The following is a 17,674-nucleotide window of genomic DNA, read 5'->3' as shown; positions in this document are numbered from 1 at the left end:
GGGTTCGGGGGGCACCAGAGAATTGCGGATGGGAAGGAGATTGCGGGTGGGAAGGAGCGCCTTAAGGTAGAGATCTTATCATTGAAGAATTTTGCTAGGACCTCGGCTGAAGGAGATGAGGGAAGAAGGGTGGAGTCATTTTTAGTGGTTAGGGAGCGCCAAATGTTGAACAATGTGCCATTCTGGTTTTTGGATTTGGAGATCTTGTCTCCATAGAAGTTCTTCCTTGCTTTTTTTAATATTGAGTTGTAGAGTTTGATATTGACTCTCCAGGCCTGTCTGTCAGATGAGGATTTGGATTTTTTCCATTTTCGCTCTAAGGCTCGACATTTTTGTTTCAGGTCTCTATGGAGTGGAAGGTACCAAGGGGCTTTATGGGGATAGGTGATGGATTTAGTGGTTTGGGGGGAGAGGGAGTGGTAGGTGGACTTGGAAAGGGCGATCCAGTTGTGCCAATTGTTTTCAGAGTCTGCAAGCTTGGGAATGGAGGGGAGGAGGTTGAGGAATTTGGTCCAGAACAGATCGCTCGAAATTTTTTTCCGGAAGGAAATAGAATTGGGGGATCGGGGTGGGGATCCGAGATGAGACATGAAGATGGGGAGGCAGAAGGCCCCTAGGAGATGGTCTGACCACAGGATGTGTTCCCAACGGGTGTCTTCGGCAGATGTTTTATAAGCGGTGAGGTCGAGGAACTGGATGAGGTCTAGGTTGTGCCCTTTTTCATGGGTAGGAGCGGATGTGGGGGGGGAGAAACCTAGGGAGATGAGGAAGTCATTGAATTCTATCATGTCCTTGCTGGTGGAGTCGTCATGGTGGAGATTAACATCTCTGATGATTAGTAATCTTTGGAATTTGAGAAAGGCATTAGTTATGGTCTCGAAGACAAGGTTAGAGGAATTGGACCAAGGGATAGGTGGACGGTATAGTAACAGGATGCCCAGTGGGTGAGGACGGAGCTCATCATTGATTGAGGCTAGCATATATTCTAATGAAGCGTGGGTGCCTCTCTCGAGGAGCTGGACATCAAAGAAGGATTTGTAGAGGAATACCAGGCCACCTCCTTTGCGGTTGATTCTGGGTGAAAAGAGGCCTTGGTAGCCATGGGTGCAGAGTTCGTTTTGTGTGAAGAGGTCGTCTTTTGAGATCCATGATTCTGTGATGCACAGGAATCCAGGATCAAGGTCCTCAAGGAGGTCCTTCAGAATTTGAATTTTATTGCATGCGGATCTGGCGTTGCAGTAAAGGGTCGGGACAGGGGTGAGAGAGTTAGAGGCATGGCAGGGGAGGTTAGCATGGGGGACAGGCTTTAGAGAGGTGGGATTGACTTTGTGGGGGGTTTTTCTGGTGGAGTGATTCCTGGGGCGCGTCAGGGTGGGGATTCTGGTGCCAGGGCCAGAATTGTGACTATTTGAGGAGTCGAGCAGGTTGGTTTTTTTCCTTTGGTTTTTGTTTTATTTCTAAATATTACAAAAAAAACCCCACTGAAAACTCTCCTTTTTGAGAATATATACATTATTGACACTTAGGGCTCCTTTTACTAAGGTGCGCTAGCGTTTTTAGCGCACGCACAAAATTACCACACGGTACGCTTCTAGAATAATGCCAGCTCAATGCTGACGTTAAGGTCTAGCGCGCGTGACAATTTAGCGCACGCTATTCCGCGCGTTAAGGCCCTAATGCACCTTAATAAAAGGAGCCCTTAACAAATATACTGCAACCTACGCAGCTCTCCATCCCCCAAACCCTACATGAGCTTCCCCTCAAGCTCTCTGTTGCATAACTCGAATGGTACTTTAAACCGCTTTATTGTAATCTCTAATGGCACTTCTATGTACGCTTCCCAATACGTCTGGCAATTCCTTCCTAGTACACCTTCATCTACTTGTTTTAACTCAAATTTATCATATAAACCCTTAAAATGTAAGTCGCCTTGAATCTAGATAGGCATAGAGCGACTCAGAAATGAAATATTAGATTAGATAATAAGAAGACTAATTAGAAAACTATTAATTCATTGTTAGAAAATTATGTTGCCCTTTCATATGATACTATATTATTTGGTACATCAATGAGATTTAAAAGCCCAATTTCTGCATATAATAATAAACTTCTATTGATATTGACAGGGGTTGCCATTCAGCAGATTACAGGAAATTGGAAAGATTACACTAAACTAAATTATACTTTTTGGTGGAATTCAGTATGCCATATTTATAAAATGGAAAGGGTGCTTGCTATGCAACAAGGAAATTGTCATAAGTTTAAAAAGATTTGGGGGCCATTGATTATTTATTCTAATGATAAGACATCTTAAACACCTTAGTATTGGATAAGATATAGGGGGGGTGGGATTATGAATGATAGTAATTGTTAATTGTTAATTATTCATATATGGGTGGGTGAGGTAGGATTCTTTTATATTTATATATTTGGAGGATTATAAATAAGATTGTCAAGTGATTAGTTAAAAATCTTTCTGATTGATTATTATACACTTGTTATAATATTTGAAAATGAATAAAGATTTATAAAAAAAAAAAAAAAAGAAAACTATTTGTCTTCTAACTTTTAAAGCAATTTCTATTTTGAAAATTACAACAGTGATAGCAGCAATCGTATACAATAAAATTCTTTGAAAATATATGCCGGAATGTTGGCGGATAACATTCAATAGGTCCACCCAGCCTAGACAGATTCCCTGCCTATACTGCTCAAGTGCACAACATCTCCCAGCTGTCAGTCATAAATGCTTGACTCCACCCCCCCCCCTTCTACTCTCATCATCCTTCTTTGCCCTCATCATCTTTCACTGCATTATAGGTATCTCCTAGCTGTCGGTCATAAAAGTTTGACTGCCAGCAGAATTTTGGTATTCTTCACCTGATACTTTTTCAAGTACATTTTTCCTTCTGTACAATTTTCTCTTTACTTTTTTTTTTATAAATCACTTTTATAGATTATGCAATGAAAGCAGTGTCATAACACATAAAGCATTTCTTGAGACACATCATAAACCAAACTACTCTAATATACTTCCTATACAAAAGAGGATGAAAGTTTTAGGTGTTTAGATGATTCTCTTTTGACTATGAAAGATCAAGTATTGTCTTTTGTTAAGAATACATTTTTTTCCAAAAGCAATTATTAAGTAGACTAAAACCTATGCTTTCACCCTATGATTTTTGACTTGTAATACAAAGTGTTGTGTTATTGCAATGCTTTGTATCTGGGAATGCTTTCCTCCAGGTGTAGGTCATTGCAAGTAGTTCAAATGCAGTAGAATTTGATTTTGGGTGAAAGTTTGAACATGCGACTCCTTTATTGTGTCACTTGCATTGGTTACCTATTAAATTTCGAGTTGTATTTAAGGTATTAGTTCTGATCTTTCAAGCGATTCACCAAAGGACACCATGGTATCTCTCGAATACTATTGGATTATATCAGCCACATAGGCCTTTGAAATCAGGGGTTGCAATGCGACTGTCTATAGAAGTAAGGTTACAGAAGTAAGTTTACAGAAGTAAGGTTATGGAATAATCTGACTGGACAACTGAGATTAGCTAAAAATAAATTGAGTTAAAAAAAACTTTTTAAAACACCTTTATTTGTTGAAGCTTTTTATGAGTAAATCAGAAGAAGTAACTAAAGATATGAGGTGCATGATGGATAAGAGGTAAATGCTATTGTAGAATTTTTGTATATTGGCTTGCTTTTATGTTATATTTTTGTATGTACAGTGTTCCCCTGTGAATTTGCAGTCCGCAGTTCGCGGTCCCGGTCATTCACGGTATTTTTCAACCGCAAAAGGGAAGCAGGAGAGTGTAGCCGGAGTGCCGGCGAGTGAAGGAAATCACTTGCAGTATGCTCCGACCACCTCTTCCAGTACTAAAGTCGGGCCTCACCAATCAGGAGCTGCGTGTCAAAGCAGCTCCTGATTGGTGAGGCCCGACTTTAGTACAGGAAAAGGCGGTCGGAGCATACCGCAAGTGATTTCCTTCACTCGCCATGCTCCAGCTGCCCTCTCCTGCCTCCCCAGATTAAAAAAACATATTCACGGTTTTTCAATATTCGTGGGGGTTCCTGGAATGGAACCCCCGCGAATATCAGAGGAGTAATGTATTCTGTGACCTGCTTAGGTATAAGTGGGGATATAAGGTTTCTAAATAAATAAATATCACTAATCAGTATGCATAATAAACATCTACACAAGTATATACACATAGATAAACTCTATTATCCCCTCCGATATTCAACCAGCAACAGGCAGTGCTGTTGATGTCTGCCACCATATCAGGAATAAACAAACCAAAACTGCAGAAATGTACAACGATGTAGGCAAAATTTATTGTGACAACCAAAAGATATTTAAAAACCTTTTTACCAAACAAGGGACCCAACACGGTCCGTGTTTCGGACAAGCTTCATCAGGGGTCCATGGTAGAAAAGGAAAAAGAACATATGTCACAAAAAAATGTTGAAAAATACAGTAAAAACAAACAGATGATTTGTCACACTGAGAGTCACTAAATCTTGTAAAATCTTGTTTGTTTTTACTGTATTTTTCAACATTTTTTTGTGACATATGTTCTTTTTCCTTTTCTACCATGGACCCCTGATGAAGGTTGTCCGAAACATGGACCGTGTTGGGTCCCTTGTTTGGTAAAAAGGTTTTTAAATATATTTTGGTTGTCACAATAAATTTTGCCTACATCGTTGTACATTTCTGCAGTTTTGGTTTGTTTGTTCCTGGTTAGTTTTTTCACTGCAGTCAAGGTTGGACCCCCTTTTTCCTCTTGGTTCTGTTGCCTCCTTATCAGGCCACTGGCATTGAATTTCCATTTTTTTCAAGCTGGCTAGTACATGCTCAGTAAACATGATATTCAGAACTAACTGGCCATGCGTTAGCACATAAAGATAAGAGAGCTATTTATATTTATGAAGTCTTATTTATATGCTAACACTGGTTAGTTAGCTCTGAAAATTGGGAGCTAACCAGATTCCACCCCTGAAATACCCCCAACATAGGCAGGTTGCACTTCAGCACTAACCAGCTATTTTCAGCAAAATTAACCAGTTAAGTGCCACTGAAAATGATCAGATAGCCATCAGCAAGCGAGTTAACCAGTCAGCAGCCGTTCGCAGCCAGTTAACTCGCACCAAATATCAGTCAGTCTATACTCATCCTGCTTCCCCTCAACATGATGCCCCCTTTAAACAACCAAATAAAAACAAGTCAGCCTTTAGACTATTAGAACAGCTATGAAATAAAATGATGTCTCCAATATTTTACAAGGTAAAGTACATCTTAATAATAAGGCTACTTATATAATTAACCATAGGTCTTACAACCTGAAATCTCAAATATTGTCTCTGATGACCTAACTTTCTACCACTCATAGCCTTCTCCTGACATCATGTCTATAAGCAAGTTCAACTAATCTCTAAACGTTCTTAACTTTCATTCCAGACAGAGAAGTCACTAGACAAAGAAGTACCCCCTTCCATTTCAGGCATCTGTGTTGGAGAATCATCACAGACTGACTCGAAAGGGCAGTGTTGTGTCTCTATAACTGAGTGTCCAGGATGGTTGCATAGCTTGTCCACCCCTTTTGACACCCTGATCCTAGACTTCCACCAGAAGATCCCTGTTCCAATATTTCCTTAATTCACTACAATACTCTTCCTGTCGAACCACCTTCCTGCCACCGCTTCTCCCTCCTTCTAATTCAGACCTCTCAATATTCACTCCATTCTCCAACCCAGAATTCCCCAAACTTGATCCTTGAGGGTCATGAACCAGTTGGGTTTTCAGGATTTCCACAAAGAATATGCATGAGATTCATGTGCATGTCCTGTCTTCTTTGTATGTAAATAGAGCCCATGCATCTTTTCATCGAGGAAATCCTGAAAATACGAGTGGGTTGTAGCCCTTGAGAAATGAGTTTGGAGATCCAGCCTCATTCCCCATTAGGTTCCTCTCTGATTTCCACCTTCTTTTTTCATAGTTCCAATCCTGTTTTCTATCAATATTCAATGACTGTATGCCTTCAAATAGCTAACAGAATGTTCTTTATTCAATCATTGTTTCTCTATAATTTCAAAACACTATTAATGCTATTAATTGTGCATGCTCTCAGAATCTTGGTACTCTCTGGTGAAACTTTTGCAGTGGTGCAAAAGTCCACAGGTTGTATCAGTGCAATAGTGCAATGAAAGCATCAGATTAAGTATGGATGCATTCCAGTGAGTTCATGAGCACTTTTTCATACAAATACTGGCACATCCACAAGTTATGAAATAAAAACTATCCTTGTTTTGATCCAAATGCACTACACGCCTGCAGACAAGTACATGCAACACGCCTACCTTGTGTTCCTTGAGCTGTTGTTCCAGTTTTTGGAACTCATCTTTGTTCTTTTGCTGGGTCTGCTGAAGGTTCTTTATCTCCACATGCTTGGTTTCCAGATCTGACTGAATCTGTTTTAGTTCTCTTTCCATCTTCTCCTTCCTGCGTAATTCCCGGGATGCCTCATTCTGACGCACTTGAATTTCCTGTTGATACTGCATTCATACAAGAGAAGAAAAAAAGAAAGATAATGATCTTTAGGGTTTCCACTTTTACATTCAAGAAACTAAAGCTTTTCTCGGAGGAGGCAATTCTATAAAATTGGCATCTCATTTTAGGCACCACAAAGTTGCGCGCTTAGGGCCAGATTCTGTATAGGATGCCTACATTAGGCACTGCTAGGCGCCCTAATCAAGGATGCCTAGCGAAACCTAACTTTGGAATCCACGCACAATTGGCTTAACTGGCGTGGTAATTGACTGCGCCAGTTTTCAGCCAATCAAACAAAAAATTAAATCACCAATTAATAGTTCAGCGCCGAACTCTTAGGACACCTAGCAATGACTAAGTTGAGGTGCCCTCTGATGCCTAACGATGCCTATCTGAAAAGTAGGCGTGATTAGGGGCAGAGAATAGGCGTCACTATTTGTCAAGTTAGAAGCTATAAATTAGGCCAAGTAAAACCTGGCCTAAAGTACCAGTGCCTTCCTTTAGGATGCTTAGACATGCCTAAGCACGCCTAGATGCTACTATGCAGGAGTCTATAAAGGATGCCTATCAGATGATTGACAACCGTATCAAGAAGGTGCCTACAATGTAGGCGCTTAGGCACCATTTATAGAATCTGGCCCTTATTGCCAACTCATTAAAGGCTTTAAAGATGTGCCTGAATCATTATAGAATTCTAGCGCAAAGACCTTCTGGTGCACCAACAATTAGGTGCATCAGCTTATATCATGTCAATGGCTGGTGTAAGCTGATTGCTGGAGTGGTGGATTGGCAGCATTGTTTTATCTGATACCCCATCTGCGTTTTATGTGGCCAGGAGTCCTGCCAAATGATCTGTTGACCGGTGCTGCTATATTTCACCATATTATGCTACATAATACATAAATAGGTCCTGCTGTGTGCAACTAAACTGATTAGATTAAGTAGGGATATGGACTGGATAGTTGTAATATTGACTAAAGGTTTCCTTTATACATTTCTATTGCCGTTACATTAAGGCTTATTACATGATTGGTGATGTATGATGAAGTTCTGGTTCACTGACCACTCTCAATACAGTACTGAGGCATGACCCTGGTCACACCGAGTTCTTTTTAACACTATGGAGAGACCTGTATTGCTGTAATGCTGATGCCACCATTTTAGGTACAGGAGATTTCTAGTATGGTGATTTCTTATGGTGAATAAGGACACCAATCAATGCATACAACTGATAATATTATATAAGTCGTAAGCCAAAGAGTGGAAAAGTCCTAATTAGATTGGTGAACTCAATTTATTTCATAAAAGTCCTTTTATTCATCAAACAACTGAATAGTTCAAACTCAATGACCCGACATTAGCGATGATATGAAGGCTGCCAATCAGGTGGAGAAGGCTTCGTCCAGGGCAAGACAAATGATGGGCTGCATCCGGAGGGGTTTTGTCAGCAGAAAACCTGAAGTCATAATGCCACTATACAGATCCATGGTGAGACCCCATCTCGAGTATTGTGTTCAATTCTGGAGACCGCACTACTGGAAAGATGTGTTGAGAGTTGAGTCGGTTCAGCGTATGGCTACCACTCTCAATACAATGGGGCTCAGGGATCTCACGTATGAGGAAAGGTTAAAAAAATTGCGGATGTACTCACTGGAGGAGCGAAGAGAGAGGGGGGACATGATTGAGACCTTTAAGTATATCACAGGGCATATAGAGGTGAAAGATGATATCTTCAGTCTTACAGGGCCCTCGGTAACCAGAGGGCACTCGCTGAAAATCAGGGGAGGGAAGTTTCAAGGTGATGCTAGGAAGTATTTCTTCACCGAAAGGGTGGTCGATCATTGGAACGAGCTGCCTCAGCAGGTGATTGAGGCCAGCAGCGTGTTGGATTTCAAGAGGAAATGGGATATTCACGTGGGATCTATAGGGGAGTAGAAGTCAGGGAGTGGGTTATTGGTATGGGCAGACTCGATGGGCTGTGGCCCTTTTCTGCCGTCAATTTCTATGTTTCTATGTTTCTATGTACATGTTTCAGCCAAGACATGCCTGCTTCAGGAGCATAGTATTGCTTTCACCTATTATTTTCCTTTATCCTTGACCAGATGTTCTTTTTAAACAAACAGCAAAAGGTGGATTTTCCTTGATCTTATCACGCACGTTTCTGACTTTGCTCGGGAGACGACTAACCAGTTTGTGGATTTGGTTCTCCTATGTTTATCAATATTATACAAGTTGCATATATCACTTAGCAATATAGAACAATGCCTAGCATTTACGTACATAACTTCTTATTATCGGCACCAATCATTCTCTTAAGTGTTAGAATTCCGGAAATGTAGCACACTATTAGTGCCCAGATTTAGAAGCCAATCTGTGTTAGTTATATTTGGAGGAGGGCAATAATGATAGCTCATTTTCAAAAGGGAAATGTCTCAAGATGTTTCCCTTTGAAAATCCTACTTGTATGCAGAGCACTAGTAAAAGTCCCCATTTACGTTGCACCTGCACTGGAGCAGATGGACAGCACATGCCATATTGTTTGTGTGAAGAGCTGAAGGAGAATTAGGTTCTTACCTGCTAATTTTCTTTCTTTTAGACTCTCCAGACCAGTATAGATGGGTAATATCTCATCATGTCCAGCAGGTGGAGAATGAGTCAAAGCTCAGGAATAATACATAATAGGAGACTCTCCCTATATCCATCAGTCTGCCGAATAGCCAAGCAGAACTAAGAACTATAAACAGAAAACAAGACTCGGAACAGGAGCAACAACTAATATACAGGAATGCTGTTGGAAAATGCAAAGGAGAGACCCCTGCAGCAAAATGTCCCCGCATCTTGCCAGCTATGCCAGCTGAGCCACAGCCGCTGTTCTTTGATCTCCCCGGCCCTAGAAAAATACTAGAACCTGCAGAAAAAGCATAATCTGCACGCGCAACTCCCGCAAGAAAAACCAACAAGAGACAGGTTGGAGGTCCTATACCGATCTGGAGAGTCTAAAAGAAAGAAAATTAGCAGGTAAGAACCTAATTTCTCCTTCTTTAGCAAACTCTCCAGACCAGTATAGGTATAGAACTTACAGATGGGAAGTATCAAAGCAGTACCCATCATGGATGGGACCCCCGAAGGGCCAACACCAGAACATGCTCACCAAATACTGTGTCCTGACGCACCTGAACGTCCACACAGTAATGCCTGACAAAAGAATGCAAGGAAGACCAAACCGCAGCCTTACAAATATCCACTGGAGGCACCAGTGAAGACTCAGCCCAAGAAGCAGCCTGACCCTGAGTGGAATGAGCCTTGAGAAATTCTGGAACAGGCTTCTTCTCAAGAAGGTATGCAGAAGCAATAGTCTTCTTGATCCAGCGTGCAATGGTAGCCTTGGAAGCTCCATTTCCCTTACGAAGACCCGCTAGAAGGACAAAAAGATGATCTGATTTCCAGATGTCCTGGGTCCTCTGCACATAAGAATGAAGGACCAGACCAACATCCAGCTTGCGCAACTGTTTCTGCTCTGAAGAGACCTCCCGACTACCCAACACCGGGAGGACCACTGCCTGAGTGACATGAAAAGGAGAAACTACCTTGGGCAGAAAGGATGGAACAGGCCGCAACATGACCTGCTCCCTAGAAAAATCCAGGAATGGAGACCTACAAGAGTAAGCCTGCAGCTCAGAAACACATCTAACAGAAGTAATAGCCACCATGTAGACCACTTTAAGAGTAAGGTCCTTCAATGAGTAGGCACCCAAAGGCTCAAAAGGAGGGTGCACAAGCACAAACAAGACCAGATTAAGATCCCAAAATGGAACAGACGGTCGAACGGCAGCCTTGAGCAATTTGGCTGCCCGCAAAAAGTGAACGACATCAGGAATGGCAATCAGACGCTGACCTCGTAACAACCCATGAAAAGCTGACAAGGCCACAAGCTGAACCCGAGAGAAGACTAAGCCAGACCCCTGTCCAGGTCATCCTGCAAAAACTCTAATATGTTAGGCAGGGAACAGCGAAAATAGACCACTCCACACGCAGCACACCGGTCCTCAAAAATACGCCAAACCCACATATAAGCCCGAGAAGTGGAAAGTCTCTGTGACCCCAAGAGGGCTGAGATCACTTTATCTGAATACCTAGGCATTCCCTTTCAACAACCAAGCCGTAAGACAAAAGGGACCCAGATCGAACATGTGAATGGGGCCTGAGTCAGAAGGTGGGGCAAGAGAGGCAAAGGATCTGCCACCAGATGCCTCACCAGGTCTGCATACTACGGGTGCCTGGGCCAATCTGGGGCCACCAGAATCAGAAGGCCCAGATGACGAACAATGTGGAGGAGAACTCTGCCCACTAATGGCCATGGGGGGAACACGTACAACAGACCCTCCGTTGGCCATGGCTGAACCAGAGAATCCAGGTCTGGAGCCACCAACAAAGACTGCAGCGAGCCAAGCCCCTCAGAGGAACAGGATGATTCAGACTGTGCCGATGAGGCGACCACCTCCGAAGAAGAGCATACTAAAGAAGACGCATGTGGGCCCGAGCCCACCTCACCACATCTAGGGAAGCAGCCATAGACCCCAAGACTTGAAGGAAATCCTGCGCCTGAGGATACCAGGATGCCATAAGCAGGCGAATCTGAGATTGCAATTTGCTTACCCGGGCCTCTAGGAGGAAGACCTTCCCCAAGGAGGTGTCGAACAGAACCCCAAGGTACTTCAGGCACTGAGAAGATTCCAACCAGCTCTTGGAAAGGTTAACAACCCAGCCCAGCAACTGCAGAAACTCCACTGCCCGAGCCGTTACCCAGGTGCTTTCCTGGAACGACTTTGCTCAAATCAACCAGTCGTCCAGGTAGGTATGCACTAGAATGCCCTTTTTGCGCAACGCCACCGCAACAACCACCATAATCTTGGTGAACGTCCACGGAGCCATGGCCAGACCAAAAAGAAGCACACAGAACTGATAGTGCTGACCCAAGATCACAAAGCGAAGGAAGCGCTGATGGGAGGCCCAGATTGGAACATGCAAGTAGGCCTCCATCAGATCAAGAGAGGTCAGATACTCCTCCGGCTGAACCGCCAGAATCACAGACCACAGTGTCTCCATGCGAAAAGATGGAACCCTAAGAGCCCTGTTGACCCCTTTCAAATCTAAGATGGGCCGATAAATCCCCTCCTTCTTGGGCACCACAAAGTAAATCAAGTACCTGCCGGTGCAACACTCATGAGGGGTTACCGGAACTATTACTTTGCGATCTAACAATCTTTGAAGGGTCTGGCAAAAAGTCTGCTTCTTCCATACTGCCTGACAAGGAGAAGCTAGAAAATGATCTGGCAGGGAGTGGGCAAACTCCAGAGCATAACTGTCCCGAATCACCTCCAGGACCCACTAATCGGACGTGATCTAAGAACATAAGAATAGCCTTACTGGGTCAGACCAATGGTCCATCAAGCCCATTCTCATGGTGGCCAATCCAGGTCACTAGTACCTGGCCAAAACCCAAGGAGTAGCAACATTCCATGCTACTGATCCAGGGCAAGCAGTGGCTTCCCCCATGTCTTCCTCAATAACAGACTATGGACTTTTCCTCCAGGAACTTGTCCAAACCTTTCTGAAAACCAGCTACGCTATCTACTTTTACCACATCCTCTGGCAACGCATTCCAGAGCTTAACTATTCTCTGAGTGAAAAAAAATTTCCTCCTATTGGTTTTAAAAGTATTTCGCTGTAACTTCATCGAGTGTCCCCTAGTCTTTGTAATTTTTGACGGAGTGAAAAATCGATCCACTTGTACCCGTTCTACTCTACTCAGGATTTTGTAGACTTCAATCATATCTCCCCTAAGTTGTCTCTTTTCCAAGCTGAAGAGCCCTAACCATTTTAGTCTTTCCTCATATGAGAGGAGTTTCATCCCCTTTACCGCCAAAAGCAGCTGGGAAGCCTGTACAGTCCCAGCCGCTAAAGCACACAAGCCGGCATCAGCTATGAGGGAATCCCCAGCTGCTTCAGCGGTAAGGGAATCCTTTTTACCCTTACCGTCAGCGGCTGAGGAAATCCCTCCGTGGGTGTCGGGGGAAGCCCGGGCTTCCCCGCTGTCAGCAGCCAACTCATGAGTCTCTGGTGGAGGGGTTCCCTGGCCACCGGCACCTGCTGCCGACGAGGATCCTACACTGCACAGCCTGTACAACGCTTGCACAGGCCGGCTGCGAGTGCCTCACATCTGGAGCACAATGAGCACTTTTTCCCTTGTAAAGTGCTCATTGCTCCATACGCTAGCTAGCTAAAAGAAAACTGCCGGTTAGTTAAAAAATACAGTAATTTACAGCAAATTTAAAGGGAAAGCAACCCTTTAGACCAGCACTGCCTCAGGATTTTTTTTTCTACAGAACAGACTCCACTGGCTCTCAAAGCAGTATGCCTTACCTGAATTAGGGGCAAGGTTTACTGCTGAAGCACTTCTACAAAAATGTTGGGGTGGTGGAGAAAAGGGGGGAGCGACCCAGCATGAGACCCACCAGGTGTGACACCCCTGAGGTCAGACGGACCCCCAAACAGGGCCCACCCAAGCTCAGTACGGCACAAAAACAGAGACTAGGTGCCCTCAACAAATTCCAACAGCCTTAACCAAGGGAGATGGGTACAACTCACTCACACCTGCTAGAAACTGAGAGAAGACTGATGGATATTGGGAGAGTCTCCTATTATGTACTATTCCAAAGTTTTTTCTCAGTCTCCACCTGCTGGTAATGAAGAGATATTACCCATCTGTAAGATCTATGCCTATACCAGACTGGAGAGTTTGCTAAAGCATATACAATTTCCATACATACTTTGCCTCCCCTGATCTGTTTTTCATGCAAATAAACCTGCAACTTTCTAACTACTGAGGGAGAGGAGAAGAGGGGACACAATCAATGATCAAAACATGTGTGGTCAGGACTGCCAAAAGCTTCTAGAAGTTGTAGAACACTGTGTAGCAACTGTGCAGAGGCTCTGTTAGATGACATCATGCATTCATGGTAACGTAGTCCTGCTTATCCTCTGGGATTGCCATTTATATATGAATGCAACGTCCATATGTAAATACAGCAACCAGTGGCTCTTTCATCATATGGCTGTGGCTCTTCTCTTATTTCAACAGGTTAGCGGCAACAATTCCTACAGCTGCCTGTTGCTAACCCAGAAGTCTCTTCTCTGCCATATCCCACCCTCTTTTAGAACTTCTCGTTTCTGCACAGGTGGAACACGACAGAGGAGAGGCTTCCAGGTTAGCAGCAGGCAGCTGCAGGAATCGCCACTGATCCACTGAAGCAAGAAAGAACATAATATTTGTGAGTGGGGTTGGGGGGGAAGAAATATGTTGTGGGAGGAATGGGAGTGGAGAGAAAGGGAGAAATAGACATAAGGGTGGAGGAGAAGGAGAAAGGGTGCGTGGGAAGAGAGGGAGATATGGATATATGGGTGGCAGAGAGGGCGAGAGAAGGAGATATGGACATAGGGGTGAAGGGGAGGGAGAGATGATGCATGGGAAGAGAGAGAGAAATGGACATGAAACAACTCTGTGCGGGAATACAGTGTCAGGCTCATTAAATTGTTTTTCTTTATTTTCTGTAAGTACTTGAAGTTTTTGTATGCATATATAGCATATATACCCAAACTGCATTAAAAATCATATCTTAAACCCTTACTGGGCTCTTTGTAAATCTTGGGTCAAACATTTAGAATAAAATGGCTCTTTGCTGACCCGTGTACTAAACCATGGGCAATTCTATAACTAGGTACAAAGGGGTACGTACCCCCTCTGTGTGCATAAGTGCAGAGTAAAGCACCCTATGCACTATTCTATAATGGCATGTGTAAGTGCTACAGAATTCAAATGCAAGGCCGTATGCAACAGAGGGCCGCACGAGAGGCCAGAGCAACTTGGTCGCCCACAAGAAGCTAATTGCATCAGTAATGGCAGTCAAACGCTGACCTTTCACTAACCCCCGAAAGGCTGGTAAGGCCGCAAGCTGAACCCGGAGAGAAGACCAAGCCAGTCCCCTATCCAGGCCATCCTGCAAGAACGCTAAGATGTTAGGCAGGGAAGCACAAAAAGAGACCACTCCATTCACATCACACCATTCCTCAAATAGATACCAAACCCTCACATAAGCCCGAGAGGTGGAAAGCCTCCGGGATCCCAAGAGAGTTGAGATCACTTTATCTGAATACCCCTTTATACCTAGGTGACCCCTTTCAAGAGGCAAGCCATAAGACAAAAGGGACCCGTAAGACAAAAGGGTCTCTCAAGACTATGACAGGAGCACACGGAAGCCATTTCCTATGAGTGATCTGCAAGGGACAGGAGCGTAGGAAGATTACTCCTGCCCTGAAAACCCACTAGACCACCAGGTAAGGCTTAAGGGATGCCGGGGGGAAGCAGGGGGTGGGTCAGAGCCGCCCGAATATTATTCGGATTTTTTTAATATTCACCGGCCAGCTCTGCCCCTAACCCCTGTGGATACGGAGGGAGAAGTGTATATCTATCAAGTGATACAGAAGTTTTGGTTATGGAGTGCAGGGATCAAGATTGAGTATATGTCTTCAGAGCGCTTAAAAGGAGGCATTCACTTATAGAATTGCCACCGATGGTATCATTCTATAAGCACATATTCTATAAGAGAAAGTATGCACCTATTTTCCCTTACACCAGTATGCCTCCTGATATTTCAGGTGTGCCATGACACACTGGCGAGGAGGAGAGTCATCCACGCTCGCAGACTTGCCTCTCGTGGCGAGAGGCATGTCCTATAGGAAGTCATCCGGCGAAGATGACTCTCCTGGCCGCATTTCTCCTCCTCTCCCCGCAAGTCCCGAATCCCTCCACTGAAGAGGGTTGCGGCCAGATGAGCCTCCATGCATGTGCGTGATGTCATCGCATCGACGTCCGCGCACTTCTGGGTGCCTTCCACTGGATTTAGTGTGCCGCCGTCCGGAAAGTTTGCAAGATGCTGCCTTACAGAATGTTAGCATAACCGGGCATATACATGCTTAGGTGCAAGTACTCACGCCAACTAATTCTTTTTAATGATATCAATTCGCTAATCTGCATCCATGATGGCACAGCCAACCATGCTTTTGTGAGTCTGGGCCACAAACAAATGTGCGTAAAGGTTCCTTGCACAGTTTAAAATTTATCCCCTCATGTTAGAAAAGCTTAAGGTAAGTACCAGCAACAGGAATAAGCGATGTCTAGGATTAGGTCTGCCAACTCGCTGTCTGCTTGGAGCTAAGGTTATAACATTGTGATCCTTTTACTGTTGTCAGTGTGCAGAATGCATCCCATACCTGAGCAATGACATTCTCTGCATCTTCTTGCCCCTTCTCGGCCTCTTGCTGCTGATTGATGGCTTCAGTCAATTCCTCACGTAATTTCACCACTTCTGACAAATACTGGTCTCTCTCCCTGGTTAGATCATCTTTCATTTTTATCAAGTCATTGACGCTAAAACACAAAGCATAAGGTGTACATGAAGGCAGTTACTTTTCAGCGTCCTCCTATTCTCTAAGTTATCAGACAGTCTTTTGTCTTTTTTCTTCTGTCGCTCTCAACCCTTGAAACTACCCCTCCCAAGACAATAAGGATAACTTTGTCTAGGGAAGAAAGTGGGCTTTTAGGGCCATAAGTACAAACCAAGCTAGCACTTTATAAAAGGTTCAGCAAATGTGGAGCCTTTTATAAAATACTAGTCATTAAGCCCGTTACATTAACGGGTGCTAGAATACTGTTCATCCTCTATGTTGCCCCTTCCATTCACTGCCCTCTCTTCTCTTTCCATCCAGTGTCCACCCCCTCTCTCTCTGTCCCATATGGCCTCTCTCCATCTCCTCTTTCCTTTTCCCTTGGTCTGGCATACCTTCCTCCTTCCCTCCATGCCCTGCCATCTGTTCTTCCCTCCAAGCCATTCTCTCCCCCTCTGCTCACTTTCCTCCTTCAACTACTTCATCGGGCAACAGCAGCATTCACAATTCATTGCTGTTGCTGGCTTCAGGTATTCCTCTCTGGCGGGTCCTGTGTTCATGAAAACAGGAAGTAGGCAGGACCGGCCAGAGAGGAAGGCCTGTAGCCGCAACAGCAGCGAATTGTAAATGCTGCTGCTGCCTGAAGCACCCGAGGCAGACGCTTCTCTCCCCTCCCAGCCCAACCCCCGCTGACTCTGCGACCCTCCCGGCGAGATGACTTTAATAACAAACCTCCCTCCAGCGTTGGCAGCCGCAGCACGCTAAACAGTCTGGTTCGCGGCTTTCTTCTGCCGTTGAGTCTCTCTGTCGCGTCATTGATGACATCATTAGTGACGCGGCAGAGGGACTCAACTGCAGGAGAAAGTCGCGAAGCAGCCTGTTTAACGTGCTGTGGCTGCCAACGCTGGAGGGAGGTTTGTACCGGTATGTGCAGAAGCGATATGTCTCTCCCCCTGCAGTACCTGTGCAGCACTTTGCTGCGGCGCATCCTCCCATCCTGAGTCGGCCACAGCGCTCGAGTCTGTTTCTACCGCTTTGTCTAGCCGCCGCATACGCACTCTGGCCACGGACCTACAGATCACGGATCAGGGATTACAGATCACGCAGGTCTGAGTGCGCATGTGCAGCTAGCGTTTTATTATATAGGATGCACAGTGTTGCTAAAAAGGCCCAAATATTGGGCACTACATACAACAGGAAAAGCCATTTTATAAATCAACACATTTGAAAAAAGAACAGCTTCACTGAAAGGTTTATATATTAGTGTTACATACACACATAAGATATGACCTTGCTATTTATAAGCGTAAGTGGCACCACTTACACACACAATTGATGCAAGTAGCTAATTAAGAACGCATTATATGGTGTTTTGCTAGTAAACTATTTGGTAGCCTAAAAAATAATGTACACTTTATTTTTTTTTTTTAATATCTTTATTCATTTTCAAAAAATTACAACAAGTGTACAACAATCATTCAGAAAGACCTTAAATCATCACTTGACATTCTTATTTATATTATTCCAAATAAATAATTATATAAAGAAACCCATCCCACCCTCCCAGATACCAATTTATGTTACTTCAAATAAATTCTTATATAAGAAGCCCCC

General features: G+C 44.0%; 1 protein-coding gene across 1 annotated transcript in view; it reads right to left on the bottom strand.

Annotated features, from left to right (window-relative positions):
* Positions 1-17,674, bottom strand: part of CFAP58 (cilia and flagella associated protein 58) — a 326,613-nt gene that overhangs the window by 277,673 nt on the left and 31,266 nt on the right. Inside the window, exons 4-5 of the mRNA XM_033943377.1 lie at positions 15,887-16,043; positions 6,367-6,561 (exon numbers count right to left, since the gene is read on the bottom strand). Of these exons, the coding sequence (XP_033799268.1) occupies positions 6,367-6,561; positions 15,887-16,043 (352 nt within the window). The remainder of the gene's footprint in view (positions 1-6,366; positions 6,562-15,886; positions 16,044-17,674) is intronic.

This window comes from Geotrypetes seraphini, chromosome 4 (genome assembly GCF_902459505.1).
Source record: "Geotrypetes seraphini chromosome 4, aGeoSer1.1, whole genome shotgun sequence".
Taxonomy (NCBI): domain Eukaryota; kingdom Metazoa; phylum Chordata; class Amphibia; order Gymnophiona; family Dermophiidae; genus Geotrypetes; species Geotrypetes seraphini.
Note: the sequence above shows the minus strand (reverse complement) of the source record. Positions and strands in the feature narration are given on the sequence as shown.